We start from the raw sequence: 19,906 nt of genomic DNA on the forward strand, positions 1-19,906 counted from the left end.
TTTAGAATATGGAATAATTTCATTAGAAGATTTTCTGATCAAATTATTCTCTATCAGCACTATGTCAATTTGCATCAGCGAGATAATATTTTAAAATTGCTTAACCAGTTGTCTTCCCCACGATTTATTAATGTTTTTAAATACGCGTGGCTTGCGTCTGGATATATAGAGGAGAGATCAGAACAGTTGAAAATCTCGTGGAGGTTTGCTTTTCCAATGAAAAACCTACGTGCGATATCTGTGGAGAAATAGCTGTTATAACTTGTGCATGGTGTAAACAATCGTTGTGTTTAAAACATTTTTTCCATGATTTTCATTATTGCCAACAATACATTGAATAAAAAAAGTAAAAAGAAAGAAATTAAATTAATAATGTAGAATACAATTTGTAATAGTCAACCATTTCTTTGCCAGTTACTTTTTAATTCATTATTAATAAATATTTATATAACTACACTAACTTTTGTGTTATTTAAATAGAGTAAGGATAAAAAACGTTTTCTGTAGGATTATGAAAATTATTAGCGAAAATATATTTTCTACCCCAAACTTCTAACCCTTGTAAGTTCTTTCAAAAGTACTACATAACGTATAAAAAATCATCGTCGTAAATTGCACCAAAATCGATTTTTTCGCAAAAAAATTTAATTTTTGGGGTGGTTAGGGTAGTTAACTCAAGCCACCCCTAAATGTCGTATAGGGTTTATTTTACTGCGTAAATCTTAATTTACAACTAATTTATGCTTTTCTTCAAAATATTGTTCAACAGTGTAACAGTTTATCACATTATTCTTAAGGAAAGGGGTTATCTATCATACCCCGTAACTTTGCAGGGGATGGTCAGAGGCAAATAAGAAAAAACACGTCATTGCTATTTTTAAACGTACTATAAGGACACATAATATCGTCAAAATCGACAGGGTAGTTTTTAAAATATTCCAAAAAACTAGGGGTAGTTTACCCCCTGAAGCCCTCAGATATATGTGTGATACATCAATGGAAAGCTCTTTGAAAATGAATATCAGTTTACATTTACCACATTTCGATAGCTACTTTCGTTTTCAGCCTATAAGCGAATATATATATTTCGCCCCGATTTCCAACCCTTATAACTCGCCCCAGGGGCTTTATTAGCACGTATAAAAAAATACGTAAACCTTATTTTTGCCCATACTATCGCTGTACCAAATTTCAACAAAATCGGTGAGGGACAGTTCTGATACTTCCCTTGTGAGTAAAATCCAACAATCCACAGTCGCAGAGCATTGCCACAAAGGAGGACACATCATAGCATTTGACAAAACCAAAGTGCTAACAAGAAATGGACATAATTTCCAAAGCTGGACGAGAGAGGCGATAGAGATTGGGGATAACATGAATAGAGAAGACGGTTGGGAAGTCAGCCGCACATGGAAGATGCTAGTGAACCATTGAGGTCTTATATATAATCTAGAGAGCGTATGCTGTTGTCCCCACCACGCCTAAAATGACGTCAGAAAGGTCGCCATGTTAGATGTACCAACTTAGCGGGAAATTCGAAATTCTTATATATATATTTATGCAAGAATTTACATTATTATAAACTGGAAAGACAGAAAATAATAACTAAAACAAAACATTAATTTTTTATTGATAAATAATTATTAATTATATGATATTTTAAAAGAACTTAATAATTTTTAGCCATAACCCTTATAATTAACATAAACTAAGAAGAAAATATTTAAAGCAATTCCGATTGATCACGTTAACCTTTGCTTACAAATAATTGTTAGTTTATTTAAAAAAAACTGAACAGTCGTTAATAATAAACTTTACTTGAACTTCAATTGAAGACCTCGGTGCAAGAAGGGAGTAGCTCCATTTATCAAGGGAAGGAGTTGTCCCCTTCTTATACCAAGGTCTTCAATTGTTACTTCCAAGTCAAGTAACCAGAAACATTTTATGGACTGTTGTAAATAATCGTCCAACCTATCAAATTATAAAATACATATGTGAAACGAAAAGAATTCGAAAACTTTCAACAAAAATCAAATTTTAATAAAAATAACAATATGTTTATGAGAATTGTGAGGTTATAATTGTAGGAATTGTAGGTACAATAGAGACTTGAAACTATAGCTAAGTTCAGGTCGGTACATCCAACATGTCTGACTTTCTGATTACCCCCACCACCACCACATACGCTCTCTAGATTATATATAAGACCTCAATGTAGTGAACTCAACGAAACCTTCTCCACCCGGATTTGAGAAAAACAATTTAGTTGACAATTAAACACTAATTAGTTATTAATTATCTTTTCATGTATTTTTTTTTTAAACTTTAACCGACAAACATTTTTTCATAAGACGCACGGCTTAACGCGAAAGTTTCTAGTTCTAGTAAACTTCTAAAACGCCACTTATTTCATAGTAAGAGTACACGTGTTTCTCAAAATTGTTTGTATTTTATTAAAAAATTAATTAACTTCTAAAAAAACCTTCATAGAAAAGGTTAAATAATTAATCTGAGTGTAGTTATTAATGTTGATTTTAATGTGTTTTGTTCATCTTGAATGATCCTGACGAGAGCCTCTGAAGATGATTAAATTTAATCGAAACATATAAAGCCAATTTTTTATAAAGTAAAACATCAATTTTATTTAAAATTAAATAACATTGATGAAAATGGAAGAAATAATAAAATTTATTATTTTTTCGTAAGAATATCTTTTTTATAAATACATAATAGAAGAAACGTGGATCTAAACCATAGCCAATTTTAATTAAATTATTTGTTATCTCGAGAACGATTAATGAGACGGCGCGGCGCGACGATTAATAAATTGATTCGTGATTATCTATAATTTAGTTGGTATAGGAAACGTTAGGGGATGTTTACTTTTTGGTATAATCGATCATGAATGATAACGATAATTTAATTTACTTAATGACCTCAAAATACGGTTACAGCCAACAAAATAACTACCATTAGGCCGTAATTTCGGTGAAACGAGTAACGCGTTGCGTTAATTCGAGTATTCACAACGATGAATGGTGTTCACTTCAGCGCGGTCTAAAATTTATTTATTTATGGATCGCAATTTTCTATAATTTCTCGTTCGGTCTTCCACCGAATTCCAACAAATTGGGCCGCAATATTCCTTTCATAAAATATATAAATTTAGATTATCCACGCTGAAATATGTTTTACAAACTATTTCTTTTATTGCAGAAATCGTAAAACCTTAAAAATACAGAAATATCCAATTTACGTTGACACGTCGTCTTCCGGTAAAAATTACAAGCAATAAGTTATACAAAAGACCTTTGCGGTGTAAAGGGAAAACCGTGCAAAATCCGTGGCGCAATTTTTAGATCGTAGAATGGAGAAGCTGTCGGAGTGTGAACTCTTGGAAATTCGTGCCAAGTTTTGTGTCGGAAACTGGAACAGACGTATAACTTCTCGCTGGTTTGGACTATTATTCGCATTCCAGTTGCCTTTCCATGGAAACAGTTCCAGAATTGGAAAGGAATCTTAAGTTTTACCAAAACCAGATTAATCATGAAACGAGTTAACTTAAAAGATAACTTTTTAGTTTCTCACTTTTTTATTTATGTACGTATTTTACGTTTTTATCTCTACACAATTTTCTTTTCGAAAACGAATATGGGTCCTGTTTATTACTTCCGTCGCCCTCATAAAATCTCAGCCTTTACGACACCATAAACGCGCTTTTAAATTAATTGATTGAGTGTGAAATCGTATGCTGTTAAGAACATCTTGGTTATTCCCCGCATATTGTAACATAACGTATAAATATTGTAAACGTAAAATAATCCGGGTTAAATGAGAATCCCGGTTCGTACAATTCATATAAACTACCGCCGAAAACGTCGTGAAACTTCCGTATTTTCGTATATACAGTATACGTTTTCAGTTACGTGAATAGAATTATCCCAAATTTTATGGCCCGTAAACTTTTTCGGCCCTTTCCCAATCTCTCCCGGCACACAAAAAAAAAGATCGGGCGTGATCTGGCTGTACGGTTAATTTCGGAATTGAAAAATAAAGCCCGTTGGAGAAAATTAGAGGGTGGCTATTCTGTACTCGTCGAGGTAATTTGGAGGTCGTTAAGAAAATTGGGGGATAAAATTGTGCCGCGCTCTTGATTGATACAAAATTTTCGAATAACAATTGCGATCGCAATAATTATTCGTACTTTACATCACAACGCAAGTTCGTTATTAATTAGCTGTATTAATTAGCAAACTCTGTACCTTCACATCTACCGGATGCACCGCTCAAAAGGTCGTTTAGCGTTGTATATTTGCGGTGGAACATAACCTAATAACCAGGCGTGTATCCGAACTTCTATCGGGTTAGTTCTGATCAAATTAAGCTCGCAGTGGGGGAAATAACAGACGCGAAAGTTATAATCTAAGCTAATACGTACTCACAATTAGGTACGATATGAATGCATGGTGTCTGTCACGGCAAATCGCGCATATCCCGCATAAAGACAGTTCCAATTTCGATCTTGCTAAATTAAAGTAGTTTCGGTCGTTAGATTGAGTTTTAAATGTTCAATGATTTCGGTTATTAAATCCGCGATTTTTACTGTGAACACTGTTAACAGTGAAACAACCGGGTAAACTCCTGAAAAAAGGGCTTAATCAAATAGCCATTTGTCGACGCCGCAGAACGGCCATATGAATATTTGATTACGGTCGCCGGTTTTTACGGTTCCTGAATAAATGTGCTCTTTTTGCAGGTAATTCCTGTGTTTTAACGGTGATTTGATTGCACAGGTTTTAGCTCGTAATGCCAATAAAAATATACATCAAATCCAATCGTTAAATGTAACCACATTTGTATCATAATATTTAAATTTCTATATTTACAAGCCCACATACTTTAACACTTTTTTAAACATCATTAAAGCATTTTATTATTTTATTTCATTTCATTATAATCAAATAGCAATTATGACTTATTTATTTGTAGCATATAAAAATCGAATGTATCATTATTACAATGAATACATTGAATTTCACTTAAAATGCAATATCCAAAAATTTATTTCCATAGCAACTAGGTTGTACCTAATTACTTTGTCCCACATAAAATACAACATGTCTCAATGTTTCTAGTTCTAGGTCTAATGTTAGTTCTAGTTAACATAAGATATCACTATGTTGCATATTTTCATTGAACTAAAACTAGAACTAACACAAGACCTAGAACTAGAATCATTCGGATTTAGCCGTCTTGAGAGACGTGCGGCTAAACCCAAATGTTTCTAGTTATCGGTCTAGTGTTAGTTCTAGTTTTACACTAGTACTATCACCAGAACTAGACTTTTTCGGGTTTTAGCCGGCTTGAGAGACGTACGGTTAAACACGAATGTTTCAAGTTAGTTTTAATTGTTATTCAGCGTTAAATTGCGGGATATTTTTATTGAACGAAAAGTAGAACTCACACTAGACCTAAAACCAGAAACATTCGGGCCGTGGGTCTTGTAAGACGGCCGAAAACTCAGGGTTATCATAAGGACATCCTTTATCCAAACAAAACTTTGCCTTTGCAAAATCACCCAATTTTTATGTAGGACAGTGCAAGATGGAGAAATGAATAATTCGATTTGAAATGTAACTTCGAGGGAAAAGAGAACTTTCCGAAAAACGTTTCAACCTAATTTTTGAGTATTAAAAGATGATTATTACATCAATATATGCTAAAGGTGTGTAATTTACAAATATTAAGGATTCGATATGTTGTATAGAAAAAAGTTAAGAGTATAGAGGATTATTGATGTAAAATTGAAATAATTTCAATAAGTTCATTGTTTCACTCTTATCTTCTATTTCTCTTGAAGAATCTGAAATCTGATTGTCAATTTAAAATTCCCTATGTATTAAACATTACATTACATTACATTACATTACATTACATAGAATACATATCGGGTAGGCGGACCAACCAACCTTGCACCTAAGGATCTATTGTACCCCGATAGATATCGTTATCAAATTTCACCGTGCAGTCCAATGCTCTTAACGAACATTAATACCTTGCTCGGCGAAAGGTCATTCAGATCTTTTGAGGAGATAAACTGCGACCCAAAAATCGAGAATCTGATACGGTTAACGGCAGGGCAGTGGCATAAAACATGCTCAACCGTCTCTGCTTCCTCCGCACATAGTCGGCTAAACCCAACAAGTTGAGGTGTGCTTTTAATCGGCAGTGCCCTGTAAAAACACACATTAGAACTTTTATGCTACTACGGGCAAGTCCTAAAATATTCCCGGGTTTGACAGTGGCGATGTTAATAAACACCTTAGCATGTCTCATTCCAGGAGAACTGGTCCACAGTAGGCGAAGTCTCTCTTCAGCCCACAGTCCAATCCTATATTTGGCCATCGCAAATGATACACCAACTGCTGGTTCCGGTCCCACAAACGCTTCAGCGCTGCCATCTCGTGCTATCTTATCTGCCGCTTCATTGCCAGCAACCCCAGAGTGACCCGGGACCCAGATCAGAGAGACTCTGTTATCACAACTCAGTGTGTTTAATGTTCTCTTACAATCATTAACCAGAGCCGACACCGCTTTCACGGCTTGCAGCGCCTGGAGAGCGGCTTGACTGTCTGAGAAAATTCGTACTGTCATGTTCTTCGCCCCTCTTTCAAGAAGGATTTTAGCACCCATGTCAATAGCAAATACTTCCGCCTGGAATACAGTACAGTACGTACCCAGGCTGTAGACTTGCTTAATGCCGGGTTTATACAGAATTTAGCTGTAAATTTAAATTTAAAGATTTAGATTTAAGGATTTTATTTAGCTTTAAGAAAAAAATTGATTTATACAGAATTTAAGATTTACAGAATCGCAACCTCAAAAAACAAAATATTACTGGTTTTTGTATTGTCATTTTCTACCAATATCTTATCTTTATGTTCAGAACATTTTTTATCGTAAATATATCGGTAGTTCTCAACAATTTTAATTAATTTTCCATCGAATTCACTCATTTTGTTGGCACAGAAATAAACAACAGTTGAGGTTAGGTTATAACGCGCTATTAACACCGGCCGATCATTGGATACAGCTCATTGAGGTCGTCTTGCGCATGTGTGACGCTGTAAATTTAGAAAAGTTGACCAACTTTATGTTTACAGCTAAATCTTACAGCTTTGTATAAACGATACATGGGGTTTCAATACATTTAACTCTTACAGCTAAATTTTTAAATTTAAATTTACAGCTAAATCGTCTGTATAAACCCGGCTTAATTCGAGGTGTCTGGCAGTATAGTCCTGCTCCTACCCCTTCAGGCGTTTTTGATCCATCTGTGTACAAGCAAATGTCTGCCCGAACCAGAGAATTTTCATTTTCGATCCAGGACTGCCGCTCAGGCAGTACAATCTGGTATCGAGCATTAATCACTGATAGTGATACCGCCAAATCTGACGGCATTGATAGCAAAGTATCAGTGCTTATAATGTCTTCCGCAGCCCATTGGTAGGACATGTCGGAACAGTTTTGAGTATATTGCTTAAATCTGTAAATGCTTGTTCTAGCCACTTTCTCTATATGCAAATGCAGAGGAGATAGGCCAAGCAGAACCTCCATTGCTAGAGTTGGCGTTGTGCCTATCGCACCAGAGATTGCCAATCCAGCTACTCGTTGAATTCGTGAAAGTTTACTGATAACTGAAGTCTGTCGGACTTTCCTATACCAGGCTGCTGCTCCGTATGTGATCATAGGTCTAACCACAGTCACATAGAGCCAGTACAGTCTTTCAGGGGTAAGACCCCAATTTTTTCCACAAAGACTGCGACAAGTCCACAAGGATTGTCTATCTTTGTGTAAAACTCCCTGCAAATGTCCATTCCATGACAGGGTTTTGTCTAGGATTACTCCTAGATATTTGACTTCCTTTGAGAAAGGAATTTCTTCACCTTGGATAGTTGAGCGGATTAGTCCATCCAACTTTCGCTTCCTGGTGAAGGGCACAACAATTGTCTTTTGCGGGTTTATTGAGAGGTTCTCTCCCTTACACCAAGTGCAAATGGTATCTAGGGTCACCTGGAGGACTTTAGATATCCTATGTATTAAATATAAAAAGATATGAATTTGTAAATCTGTAAAAGGAACCGTTCCGAAAACAGCACATTTTTTAGCGAAGAGTCGTAATTGTGATGCATTTTATAAGCGTCCCATTTCCTTTTATCTAACCTTGTCCGTTTTAATCAATTTAGCAATTTCTTATACAGATTTCTCTGTAGAATCCAAATTTATATAGAATTTAGTTAAATGAAGAATTTGATCATTTTGTACATTATTTTTAACGTTCTACCCACTCTTATCTCCAAATTCACTTAATGAATCTTAAATTTGGCTATGAATTTAAACTTCTCTAAGTATTTTACATAAAATGTACATAAATTTGAAATCTGTAAGAGGAACCGTTTCGAAGAAAAAGCACATTTTGTGGAGAAGAGTTCTAATTGTGATCAATTTTTATCAATGTCTAATTTAAACGTATTCTCTTCGGCGAAATATTTGTTTTGAAAAATCACTTTTACTCTTTGAGATGTAAGCAAAAGTAATGATCAATTAAAACGCAATAACTCGTAATTTAACAATCGCTTTCCGGCGAAACAACTTAATTTGAAACCTTTTCGGGAGGGTTGAAACCGGACAAGATCCACATCCGTTACAATTATTGCAGATTGGGTGCCTGTAATCGTTTTGTTTAACAGCGGGGCTGCCGCTGATGAAAATTTTCCGGATGTCGAAAGGGCTCCGAAGTTCGTTAGAATGTTGCGACATCTGGGAAACGAAGGGTTCGCGAAACGAGTTTGCCGAATTGCGTTCAAGGGATCCCGTAATCATATTCATAAGGTCTTAATCGCGCAGTCAGCTCAACGTAATGAGTACCGATCGTAAATCTTCCGGCCTAATCCGAATTGTCCATACGCGTCATTCTTACCGGGTTTATTATCAGATTGAAGTGTCGTTTTATTGTTCATTAAGAGTTACGATTTGGCAAGTTCAAAAGGTTTAGATAGGTGTCTCTCTGTGTGTGTTTCTGAGGTTTATACGATCTGAAATAAAACCGAGACCGACAATGGTGGTAATAAAAAGCTTTCTGGAAAGGGTGTTAAAATTTAATAAAGACTTATGAAATTCTTATAATACCCTTCTTTATTATTTCTCTTTTCTTTTAAGGTGACATGGATTCGTCATAGAGACCTTCATTTATTAACGGTTGGGAGATCGACATATACCTCAGATCAGAGGTTTACTTGTATTCACAAACCGATGACTGAAGATTGGACGTTGCAAATTCGTTATCCACAACGTAAGGATAGCGGGATTTATGAATGCCAAGTTGGCACAACGCCACCAATTGGCCACTCCATGGTGCTTTCGGTCGTTGGTAAGTTTTGCTGAGCAGATTTTAAGTTTCTCACCGTTTCTCGTTATATTTCACCGGTTTTCATAACGCGCCGCGGTTATTTTCATTTTAACCCGAAATTTATACAATGTAAATTTTGAACGAGTTGTGTTAAAAGAGATTTTTATCCAAAGATAGTAAAATGAAATATTACCATTTTTAAAAGATTTTTATTCACTGTCATCTGATATCAAAAGCTATAGTTATCGATCAAATAGAAATAGGGAAACTCGAATACGGAATATCGTGAATTGCATTTTACGAGCAAAATAGTTTACGTTTTGTGTTGTCTGGATGCATTTCTGTACCGGATATGGCAAAACAAAAGTGTGAAAAGGCGCCCTCTAACGCGAAGGCGGCGTCTTTATCTCGGCACTTTGGGCGCCTTCCACCGAAGAAATCGACGGAGTGGCGTCGGTGTACTTGATTGCCGACTCTCTCGGATCTGCATTAACATCGCGCTCCGTTAAAGAAACCCGGAAGAGCGGAAATTCGTGCCGATATATCAACTTACTGGTTGTTTCATAGCTATTCACGTTTTCACAAATTTTATAGAAAGATTTTGCTGTGTGCACGAATTGGGGTGTAATGGAAAAAAATGGAGAAAATGTTTGAAAAAAATATAAAGAAAATACGAGCTATTTCGAAGAAAAATTGACCGCGCCGTAATCATCATTTATAAAAGGAATGTTTTAGCGTTCCGCTTGTATTATAAGAAAGAGGGAAGGAATGTAAAGACGTCAACCTAGGTTGAACTAATGATGTCATCTTGAGATTTAAGTTGTCGAGAAAAATTGAATCGTTCTCTTTAAGCATGCTTAAATATTTTTTTTCAATTTGATTTTTTGATGCCCACCGTACTACATACAGTGCGCGACAAAATTATGGAACATACTCAATAAATTGATAACAAATTTTTTTTTGCAAAAATGCCTAAACGGGTCAATTTTGGTTAATCATAACACACATTATCACACCATATTCATTTCCTGATAATCATTTTTTTATGAGTTATGACGTCATCGACATTTTTTTTAAATGGCACCATATGCATTTGTTTACAGAATCTGAAAGTATCTATTTCTCTGCGACCAGCGATGTAAATATCGATATAGGTTATATAAGGAAAATTTTGAGAAAATTAGTTTTAAAGGTACAAATTTTATTTCTTTTTGTGAACGTAAAAATAGCCTTACACATTGGTAACCATGGAAACGCTTTGTTTGGTTTTAATAATGTCTATTCGAAAACGTCAAAATTAGCGATTAATTCGTGTATTTTTGGATTGTTTTCTGTGTTGTAATTGTTTGTTTGTATTTTTTTTCTGTTTTATGTTGTTTAGTTTTGTATTAGTTATTTTACAAATTTTATTTTTTTTCGAACAAAAAAATAGTATTACCCATGCGTAACCATGTACGTTGTCATGGTTCCTTAATTTTTTATTCTCTATTAAAAAACACTAATAATTTAAGTTTTAATGTGCAAGGTTTTAAGTTTTAATATTTTAACTTATTTAATGTCCGTAGAATATGAATTATGTTATAAAAAAGAAATAAATTCTGATTCTAATCATTTAATCAATTGTTCGAAATACCCTCCACCCACTTCTTGACAATAAGCAAACCTATTCATACATTCTTTTAAAGTATTATAAATAAATTGCGGACTAATATTACGAATTTCAGCGCTAATACAATTTTTTAATGCGTCTACATTGAGTGGTTTCTCAGCGTACACTTTTGATTTTAGATAACCCCATAGAAAAAAATCAAGGGGTGTAAGATCTGGGGATCTGGGGGGCCATTCTATCGGCCCCCGTCTGCCAATCCACCGCTCAGGGAAACTATTATTCAGAAATTCGCGAACAGGATGTGCAAAGTGCGGAGGTTATCACGGTTTAATTTTGCGGGAGCTTAATTGTTTTCTATATTTTGTTTTTCCTTTTGAAATTTATTTTCGTGTTTTAAAATTTTGGTAATGGTCGGGGGTGTAGGGAAAAACCCGTTTGATATTTGTCGCTCGTGTATAGAGAGTTGGTCGTGAACGTTCGAGGCAAGAGGGACGTATTTTTGAGAATTTTTCGGCGAGGAAATTGTTAATCCTAATTTTGGGGGATCTCTCTCGAAAAAATCATAAATTGGGCGTATTTTGGAAAACGCTAGTCGTTTAATTGGTTTACGCGTATATTTACACCGGATTCCGGGATTTATTACACATTTTGTTTTGCATCGACATTTACGGTTCTTTATTTTTTGGTTGGGATATAAAAACCCTGTAACAGGTATGTCTCTCTCGTTTTAAAGATTATTTTTATTTTCTTTCCGTTTTCCGTTTTAAGGGTTTTTAGTTTTGGGAATAAAATATTGGACATTTTATTGGCCACTTTATATAATCATTATATAAATTTAATTATTTTGGATTCGAAGAACTGACGACAAATTCTGCAGTATAACTCCGTCATTTTTGTATTACGGTGACGTATATGTCAAACATCTGGACCACGAAAGAAATAAAAAAAAAAGAGAAACTGTGAGTTGCTTTAAAATCTAAGTATCAGTCGTTTTATCGCAAAATATTCACAATCCATACAGTTAGCGCAGCCAATAATTTAAGTAATTATATAAATATATAAAAAAGAAAGTGATTAAAGCGTATCCGAACGCTTTAAAAAGTATTCAACTTTTTTTTTTGTTCAATCCATTTTTTTTTTGTAAAGGATCTAAATCCTGTATATTTTTTTTCGTTTGTTTTGTTTTATTATTAAATTTAATTTTTATTTTGAACTTTAGTAATTTTGTTGTTTTGTTACCCTGTCCAACAGCGTTAAATACGCGGGTTTTTGTTGCTGTTTTCATTTTTTTTTTGTGTTTGGAACCGGGACTTGCCCTAACATCGGCAAAGCTTTCTTATTTGAGCTTGAGTCAAATAAGTGGCGCCCAACCCACTTCCTGGGAATTGTTTATTTTATTTTTGACGTGTTATCAATCGGTCCTGATTCCACATACAAAATTTTGGTTTTCAATTTTTTTTTAACGTCGCAAGGTGCACCATCCTGCTGAAACCAAATATTGTCGTCCAGTAAGTTGGGGTTATTATTATTTGGGAATGCTTCTAAAAGGACAAGCATCAGTTCATTCCTCAAAAACTCCAGATATCGTTGACCTGTCAGAATTTGTTCAAAGAAGAAAGGGCCAATGATTTTATTGTGAATTAATAATAATAATAATAATAATAAACTGCTTTATTGTTCTCCTAGCATACCAAAAAAAAAAAAAATCATTGCAATAAATCATTGAAGAAAAAACAAAAAAATAAACAGTAAATAAAATTAAATAATTGCCAATAAAAAACATAAAAGATTCATACATGAGAACAATCTTATGGCATGGTTCAACTAATGTTGTTCTTCCACCATACCATAAAGAATTTAAACATTAATAGAATGCGCATTAACTGTAACATACAACAAAAAAAAAAACATTATGCAGATGTAAAGCCATTTTTACAAACGTGAAGGTCACTGCCATCCATGCAAATAATTTAGCACGTGTCTTTTAAAAGTTATTGATGATGCACACACTTTCCACTCAAGCGGAAGTTCATTCATTGTCTTAGCGATCTGATAGGAAAATGACTTTTTGAAAAAAGCTTTATGAAAAATAGGTGGAGATAATCTCCCTTTAAATCTAATATTTACAGTGTGTACATCCCCGCGAAAACTTATTTTGTTATAGAGGTAAGGTGGCTTATAAAGATGGAGGACCCGGTGGTAGAGGCATACAGAGTGCAGCACCCTCCTTCCCTGCATGTTTAACCATTTTAATTCCGGCAACTTATCACTTACATGTTCACTTCGGTGAAGACCAAACAGTAAACGTATACAGGAATTTTGTGTTTTTTGAATTTTTTCTTTTAAGACATAGGACAAAAAAGGAGAGTACAGAACATCTGCATAGTTAAAAAGTGAGAGGACCAGACTTTCACAGAGATATTTCCTTGTTTTATGGTTCAAATAATGTCTGTTCGAGTAGATAACCTTCAAACTCCCATACGCCCTTTGTATGCATTTGTTGATGTGATCATTAAAAGTCAAATTCTCGTCTATTAAGACACCCAAGTTTCGTACTGTTTTATGGAATTGTAACGGTTCATTGTTCACAAATAGATGGAGGGTGTCTGCAACTTGCTGTCTGAGGCTCTTTGGACCGAAAACAATGGCAAGAGACTTACTCTGATTTATATGAAGCCCATGGCGGTCGGAAACATCACATAAAGCTTGCAAATCACTATTTATATCTATACCCGCTTTAACCACCTCAGACGGAGGGAAGGAATAGTACAGCTGGGTGTCGTCTGCGTAAAAGTGCGCCTTACAATGTGAAATGGATTTGATAAAATTTGATGTGTATAATGCATACAAAATAGGCGAAAGAGTCGATCCCTGCGGCACCCCCCGATCTCACTTCCAGAAAATCAGAGCAATCAACCCCTACCGATACTGCCTGTTCTCTACCTGTCAGAAAATCATTTAACAACTTTTTTGCATTATATTCAAAACCAATATAACCTAGTATTGCTGAGAGTGTTTCATGATCAACTGTGTCAAATGCCTTGGAATAATCCAGCAAACAGAGTACCGTCATCCTACCCCTATCACTTTCCCGCAGGATATCATCGATAATGTGAATTAGTGCTGTAGTACAACTAAATCCCCTTCTAAAACCGGACTGATTTACGGGTAGAATATTATTATCTTCCACATAACTATTTATTTGTTCAAATAAAATTCGTTCCATAACCTTTGACAACACCGGCAGCACACTTATTGGCCTCAGAATTATGCCTGCCCATACATTCACTTTTTGAGGGTATGTACCTCGCTTATCCAATGAGGATTTTCGTTACTCCAGTATCTGCAATTTTGTCGGTTTACTGTGCCATTCAGGCAAAATGTAGCTTCATCCGAAAATAAAACGTTGTAAATAAAGAGTGGATTACGGTCACATCGATTCTGCATAATTTCACAGAATTCCATGCGGCGATCTGTGTCATTTTCATTGAGTTCTTGCACTAACTGCACTTTGTAGGGATGGTACCTCTCTGCTCGTAGCACACGTAGTACAGATCGCTGAGAAACTTGATGATCCGCTACAATTTGTCTCGAATTACTATGGGGATCATCTTCAACAGCTAACAAAATATTAAGTTTCACATTTTCGTTGATTTTAGGACTTCCAGCATGTGCAATGTGCTTAACATGTCCAGTTTCTCTAAATTTCTTGTCAATTTTGCTAACTAATAACTCTGTCAGGGTACTTTGCATTAAACAAATTGCATACCTCTTGTTGTGTTCGGGTTTTATCTCCACATCCAATAAGAATTAAAATTTCTATGCGTTGGGTTTCACTTAAATGAGCCATAATTATTTTAAAATAAATACGTAACAACAAATGCTCAAAAATAAAAACAAAACAGTAACAAATATTGAACAAAACTGGACTAATGAACACAGAACACGGCAAAAAATAACAACAAATAACAATCTCAATCAGAATATAACTCAAAATAACTAATACAAAACTAAACAATATAAAACAGAAAAAAAATACAAACAAACAATTACAACACAGAAAACAATGCAAAAATACAGGAATTAATCGCTATAAAAATTGTTTCAATTCAATTAAACACTCACAAAACTAATTTTGACGTTTTTGAATAGACATTATTACCAAACAAAGCGTTTCCATGGTTACCCATGGGTAATGCTATTTTTACGTTCAGAAAAAAAAATAAAATTTGTACCTTTAAAGCTAATTTTCTCAAAATTTTCCTTATGTAACCCATATCGATATTTACATCGTTAGTCGCAGAGAAATATATACTTTCAGATTTTGTAAACAAATGCATATGGTGCCATTTAAAAAAAATGTCGATGACGTCATAACTCATAAAAAAATGATTATCAGGAAGTGAGTATGGTGTCATAAAGTGTGTTATGATTAACCAAAATTGACCCGTTTCAGCATTTTTGCAAAAAAAAATTTGTTATCAATTTATTGAATATGTTCCATAATTTTGCCGCGCACTGTATAATTTGAATAGCAACGTTTTTCCTAACTTTGTAACGTTCCGTTGATGATTTTAATCATCATAAATATAACAAAAACTATCGGGAATGTTTTTACAACCGCGAGTAACCATTGTTTGAAGTCTGGTTATGATTTACAAACAACTTCTGTCAACTTCAACATGAAGTACTGTACACAATCTAAGACATGTTACATCTTTCCTCTATTTTCCTCTTATGCCGCAAACACTCTTCCCTTTAAATTAGTACAATTCAAAATTTCTTTCGGTAGGCGCTAATGGGTTAATAACTCGAGTAAAAAACAACCTTAAAAAGCTTCGTAATGAGTTAATACAGAAAAAAATGTATAGCTATATAATAGAGAGTTTTCATTTCATGTAAATGTTAATAACTCATTATGGTTTGCACGTTCTCTTTCGCCGTGATTGCAATTATAGTTGTAAATTTGTTAATGGAAACCGTTTAAATTAATTTACTGTTTTTAATTTATTAATTAAAGCGACGAGGATTTATCAAATTATTAGATAAAGCGGTAAATGACTGCATAATTATTAATACTAATTAATCATTTTGTAATCGATTTCTGTTTGTAAATACGATAGTTAATTTTATTTCTAAAAAGATAAATGTCTGTTTCAATTTGATAGATTGATTAGTTACTAAAGCTTGAGGTAAGTTAATCACTAATACCCAAAAGAGAAAATGAATAGATCGTTAATCCTCGTTCGTAAATGGCACCAATTCATTCGGAAAATTAGTAGAGATCTTATTCAAAGTGTTCAAAAGGAACCCAAATGATTCCATACAACATACTATATTGGGGTTGTTTTCCTCAAAAAGCTAGCGGCGATCTATTAGCAATAAATCTCGGTTTCGCGAGCCTAAGCCGTATCTAACGATGACGTGCTGTCAGCGTCGAGGAAAAACTGGCCGCCGTTCAATTACGACCCGGATGATAAATCGACGTTCCTGCGAAACGTGTTTTTCTACCGACGCGGCGCGACTGAAATACATATTTCTTGGAATTTCCATGGTGCAAACATTTCGTGCCGATTGCGTCCCGAACTCGGAGCTAGATTTTTTTCTACACAACATCCGAGAACGAAGTGAAACGAATGGATCGGGATTGAGTCGTATAAAATAGTTCATCAGGGAAATGAGGAAATTGTACCGCTCACAACTACCATCATACTTATAATTGAGTTCAACTACAGAAGTCGTCGGACTCCGCTGCAGGCTTATTCTAATTATTAGATGTGAGATACTTATCCGGCTTTAACGTTTATTGCACAAAGGAATTCATTTTCATTTTGAATTTACTACGTGATATGGAAATTCAAAGAAGCACAAAGGTATGTTTAAAAAACGTTATATTTCAGGTGGCGAAAATTTCTTAAAAAAGTATTTGTGGAGTGGAAAATAACTCGGCATAGTTGCAATTTAATTAAAAATTTCAACCGACGTTTCCTTTATCTATGTTCCCTTCGATTTTTGTTCCGCCGAGTTGTTCCCGGTCGGCAGACATCCGGACAAGGGATCCAAAATTAACTTTTCGTTACTTTTACCCCATTTCAATAATCCTCCGTGACGACATGGTTAAAAAATCTGTCATAAAAAATGTATCGCAAACGAGATGGTTTGTTTAGTTTATTTTGCAGTAGCGGGATAAACTTTATAATCTACTTTAATTAACATAGAGGTAGAAAAATAAGTTTTTTCCCGCAGGGAAAAAGTAAATTATTATCAAGTTTTCATCCGATTCTAAAATAAGTACAAAGAATAGGTTCGATAATAATTTTATTATTTATTATGCGATAAAGTGTATAGCTGTTTACGTTTTTACTTGTTTATTTGCGAGAGGGATGTAAATGAATATTTAAAATTGCGATTATAATCACCGCCAGTTCGATAAATATGTAAATTGTTGGTGTAAATGTTTTAATTTAAATAAAATTACTATATTTTATGTTATTATATCGACACTAATATTTTAATAATATTTAAACGGAAATATATTTTATAAATCATTAATTATAGAATGATAATTTTTTACATAATATATGTGAATATAACAATTTTTCTGGGAATATAACTCGACAACAACACATCATTTTGCATCCTTTGTTTTTTAGATAACTTATTTACGGAAAAATTCCGGGAAAAAATTTGTTTATCTGTGTGTGCTGATTAATAGAACATTGTAGTCTGAGTTAAACAAAAATGTAAAGCCATTTTATGTTATATTATAACTCTATATACAAAGTGGAACAGATGTTTGAAACGCCTGATTTATTCGTAAATGGGCACTCAAAATCGATTTGTGTTTAGAAGTGATCTGCAAAGTATATCGTTTCTATAAGATTGTGCTTAATGAAAAAGGACGAATTATTGAGAAAACTGTTTGAAGTCAATTTAAATTAGATATGGCTTCAACATGACGAAGACTAAAGTGAGGAGTCTACAACAACACCGTTCACAGAAATGAAGAAGTTCCCTTCAAAAGTGGACGGACAAAGCTGATAAAGACCTACACAGCGAACAAGGACGGACAATTAGGGAGACGCAATATCATCAGACTATCAGAAATCAAAAGAAAGGACCAAGGAACATCAAAACATAGAGACTACATCTTATTATACAGCGGAATGGTAAAACGAGAAAGAGCACATGTTGGAGTTTGTAACCTACGCCACGAAAGGTATACGCAGATGTACGTAAATGACAGAATACTGAAAGTATCAACCAGATCATAACACACCTCATAAGTACGTATGCCCCCGATATATCCAAGAACACAGAGAATGAAAGAACCTTTACTCGGAACTACAAAATACCATTGGTAAGCTTAATAGCAACCATAAAATTAAAATTTTCGAAGATCTAAATGCCCGAATAGGATGTGCAATAACGCCCAACTTAAAACAGAAATACAACGAACTCACTGATTTCCGCGTCAATTAATAATAAATACTTCCCGCACAAAACACAGCACAAATATACTTTCCGCAATACCAGAGGATAACGATCCATGATTGACTTCATAACAACAAATAGAGCCATTATTACATGTGAGAGCCCAAACATCAGCCGATCTAGGTATTGACCACAAGCTGGTTTTAAAAAGAATCTCACATACGTGAAAAAATAAAAGAATGAATCTTAATTGACAGAAAGTACACGATAAGTCTACGAAAACAGACTGGCAAATAAACTACAAAACATCCACACAACAGAGTGACAGCAAATAATAACCAGTATACAAGAAGTTGCAGAAGAGTCTATAGAGAAACAAAAAATTAATATAAACGCCACCAACCACACTAAATGAGTTTGTGAACAAATAAGGAACTTGCAGAAATAAAAAGGAAAAGGTACCTATCTTATAACAAGAGAGCCACGTATGATACACATACAAGCAAGAAACAGATCCAACAAAGGTATCAAAGCCATCAAGAATATTATAGATGGTTCATAAGTAACATACACTACGATCTCTATGAGGCACACAAAAAAGTCTGAAAGATGCTAAGGAACAGAAAGAAGCCAGTAAATGAATACGTGCAAACAAAAGTATCCCTCCGGATATCTGGGTGAGCCAATTTAACGATTATAGTGTGCTGAGGAAAGAACTGAAATACATTATGAAACAGATGAAAAAATATCAATACCTCTATTGGTATTGATATTTATTGACATTTGATGATATTTATAAGTAGCAGTGAAAATAAGTAACCTGAAAAACAGAAAAGCAGCCGGAGCAGGTAACATTTACTGCAATCACGATCTCAAACCAAAACCAGAAATTGACAAATTTAATACACCAACAGATCTAAGAGAAAGATAAAAAAAGAAGAAGGATTCTAAAATGACTACTAGTGTCAGAGAAACATCACTTTTCGTAAAAATAACAGAGGATAAAATATAACAACCGACAAAACAAAATTGTTGATGATCTGTCTCCATAGAAAAATAAATATAAATATATATATATATAGAAGCATTACTCTCCACTATTTTTTCGGTCAAATTGATTTCAACGCCTCTAGTGGTCTGTGGTACCTACTACTTTTAATAAAGCGCGAAATCTAAAAGTATTTTTATTCATTTAATGGTTATTAATTATTGATTTCAAACATCCACCAGTCAACATAAAAATGATAACAGTAAAGGTATCATTTTCATGTTGACTGGTGAAAATTTGAATTTTGTTTTCACTTCGTTTTGTCTGCAACAAAACGCCTGCACTTTCGACTCTTCAGAGTACCACGAGAAAAAATGAAAGAAATTTTGGCGTAATGTCATCAATAGAACGACATAGTTTTAAAGTTCCCGCTTGACTTTTAAAATGGCGGCAAACCGCGGTACTT

At 34.3% G+C, this 19,906-nt stretch overlaps 1 protein-coding gene across 1 annotated transcript in view; it reads left to right on the forward strand.

Moving 5' to 3' along the window:
• LOC111416311 (neurotrimin-like) overlaps window positions 1–19,906 on the forward strand; it is a 255,005-nt gene that overhangs the window by 152,015 nt on the left and 83,084 nt on the right. The window contains exon 3 of the mRNA XM_071197296.1: window positions 9,220–9,430. Coding sequence (XP_071053397.1) covers window positions 9,220–9,430 — 211 coding nt within the window. The remainder of the gene's footprint in view (window positions 1–9,219; window positions 9,431–19,906) is intronic.

Source organism: Onthophagus taurus, chromosome 7 (assembly GCF_036711975.1).
Source record: "Onthophagus taurus isolate NC chromosome 7, IU_Otau_3.0, whole genome shotgun sequence".
Taxonomy (NCBI): domain Eukaryota; kingdom Metazoa; phylum Arthropoda; class Insecta; order Coleoptera; family Scarabaeidae; genus Onthophagus; species Onthophagus taurus.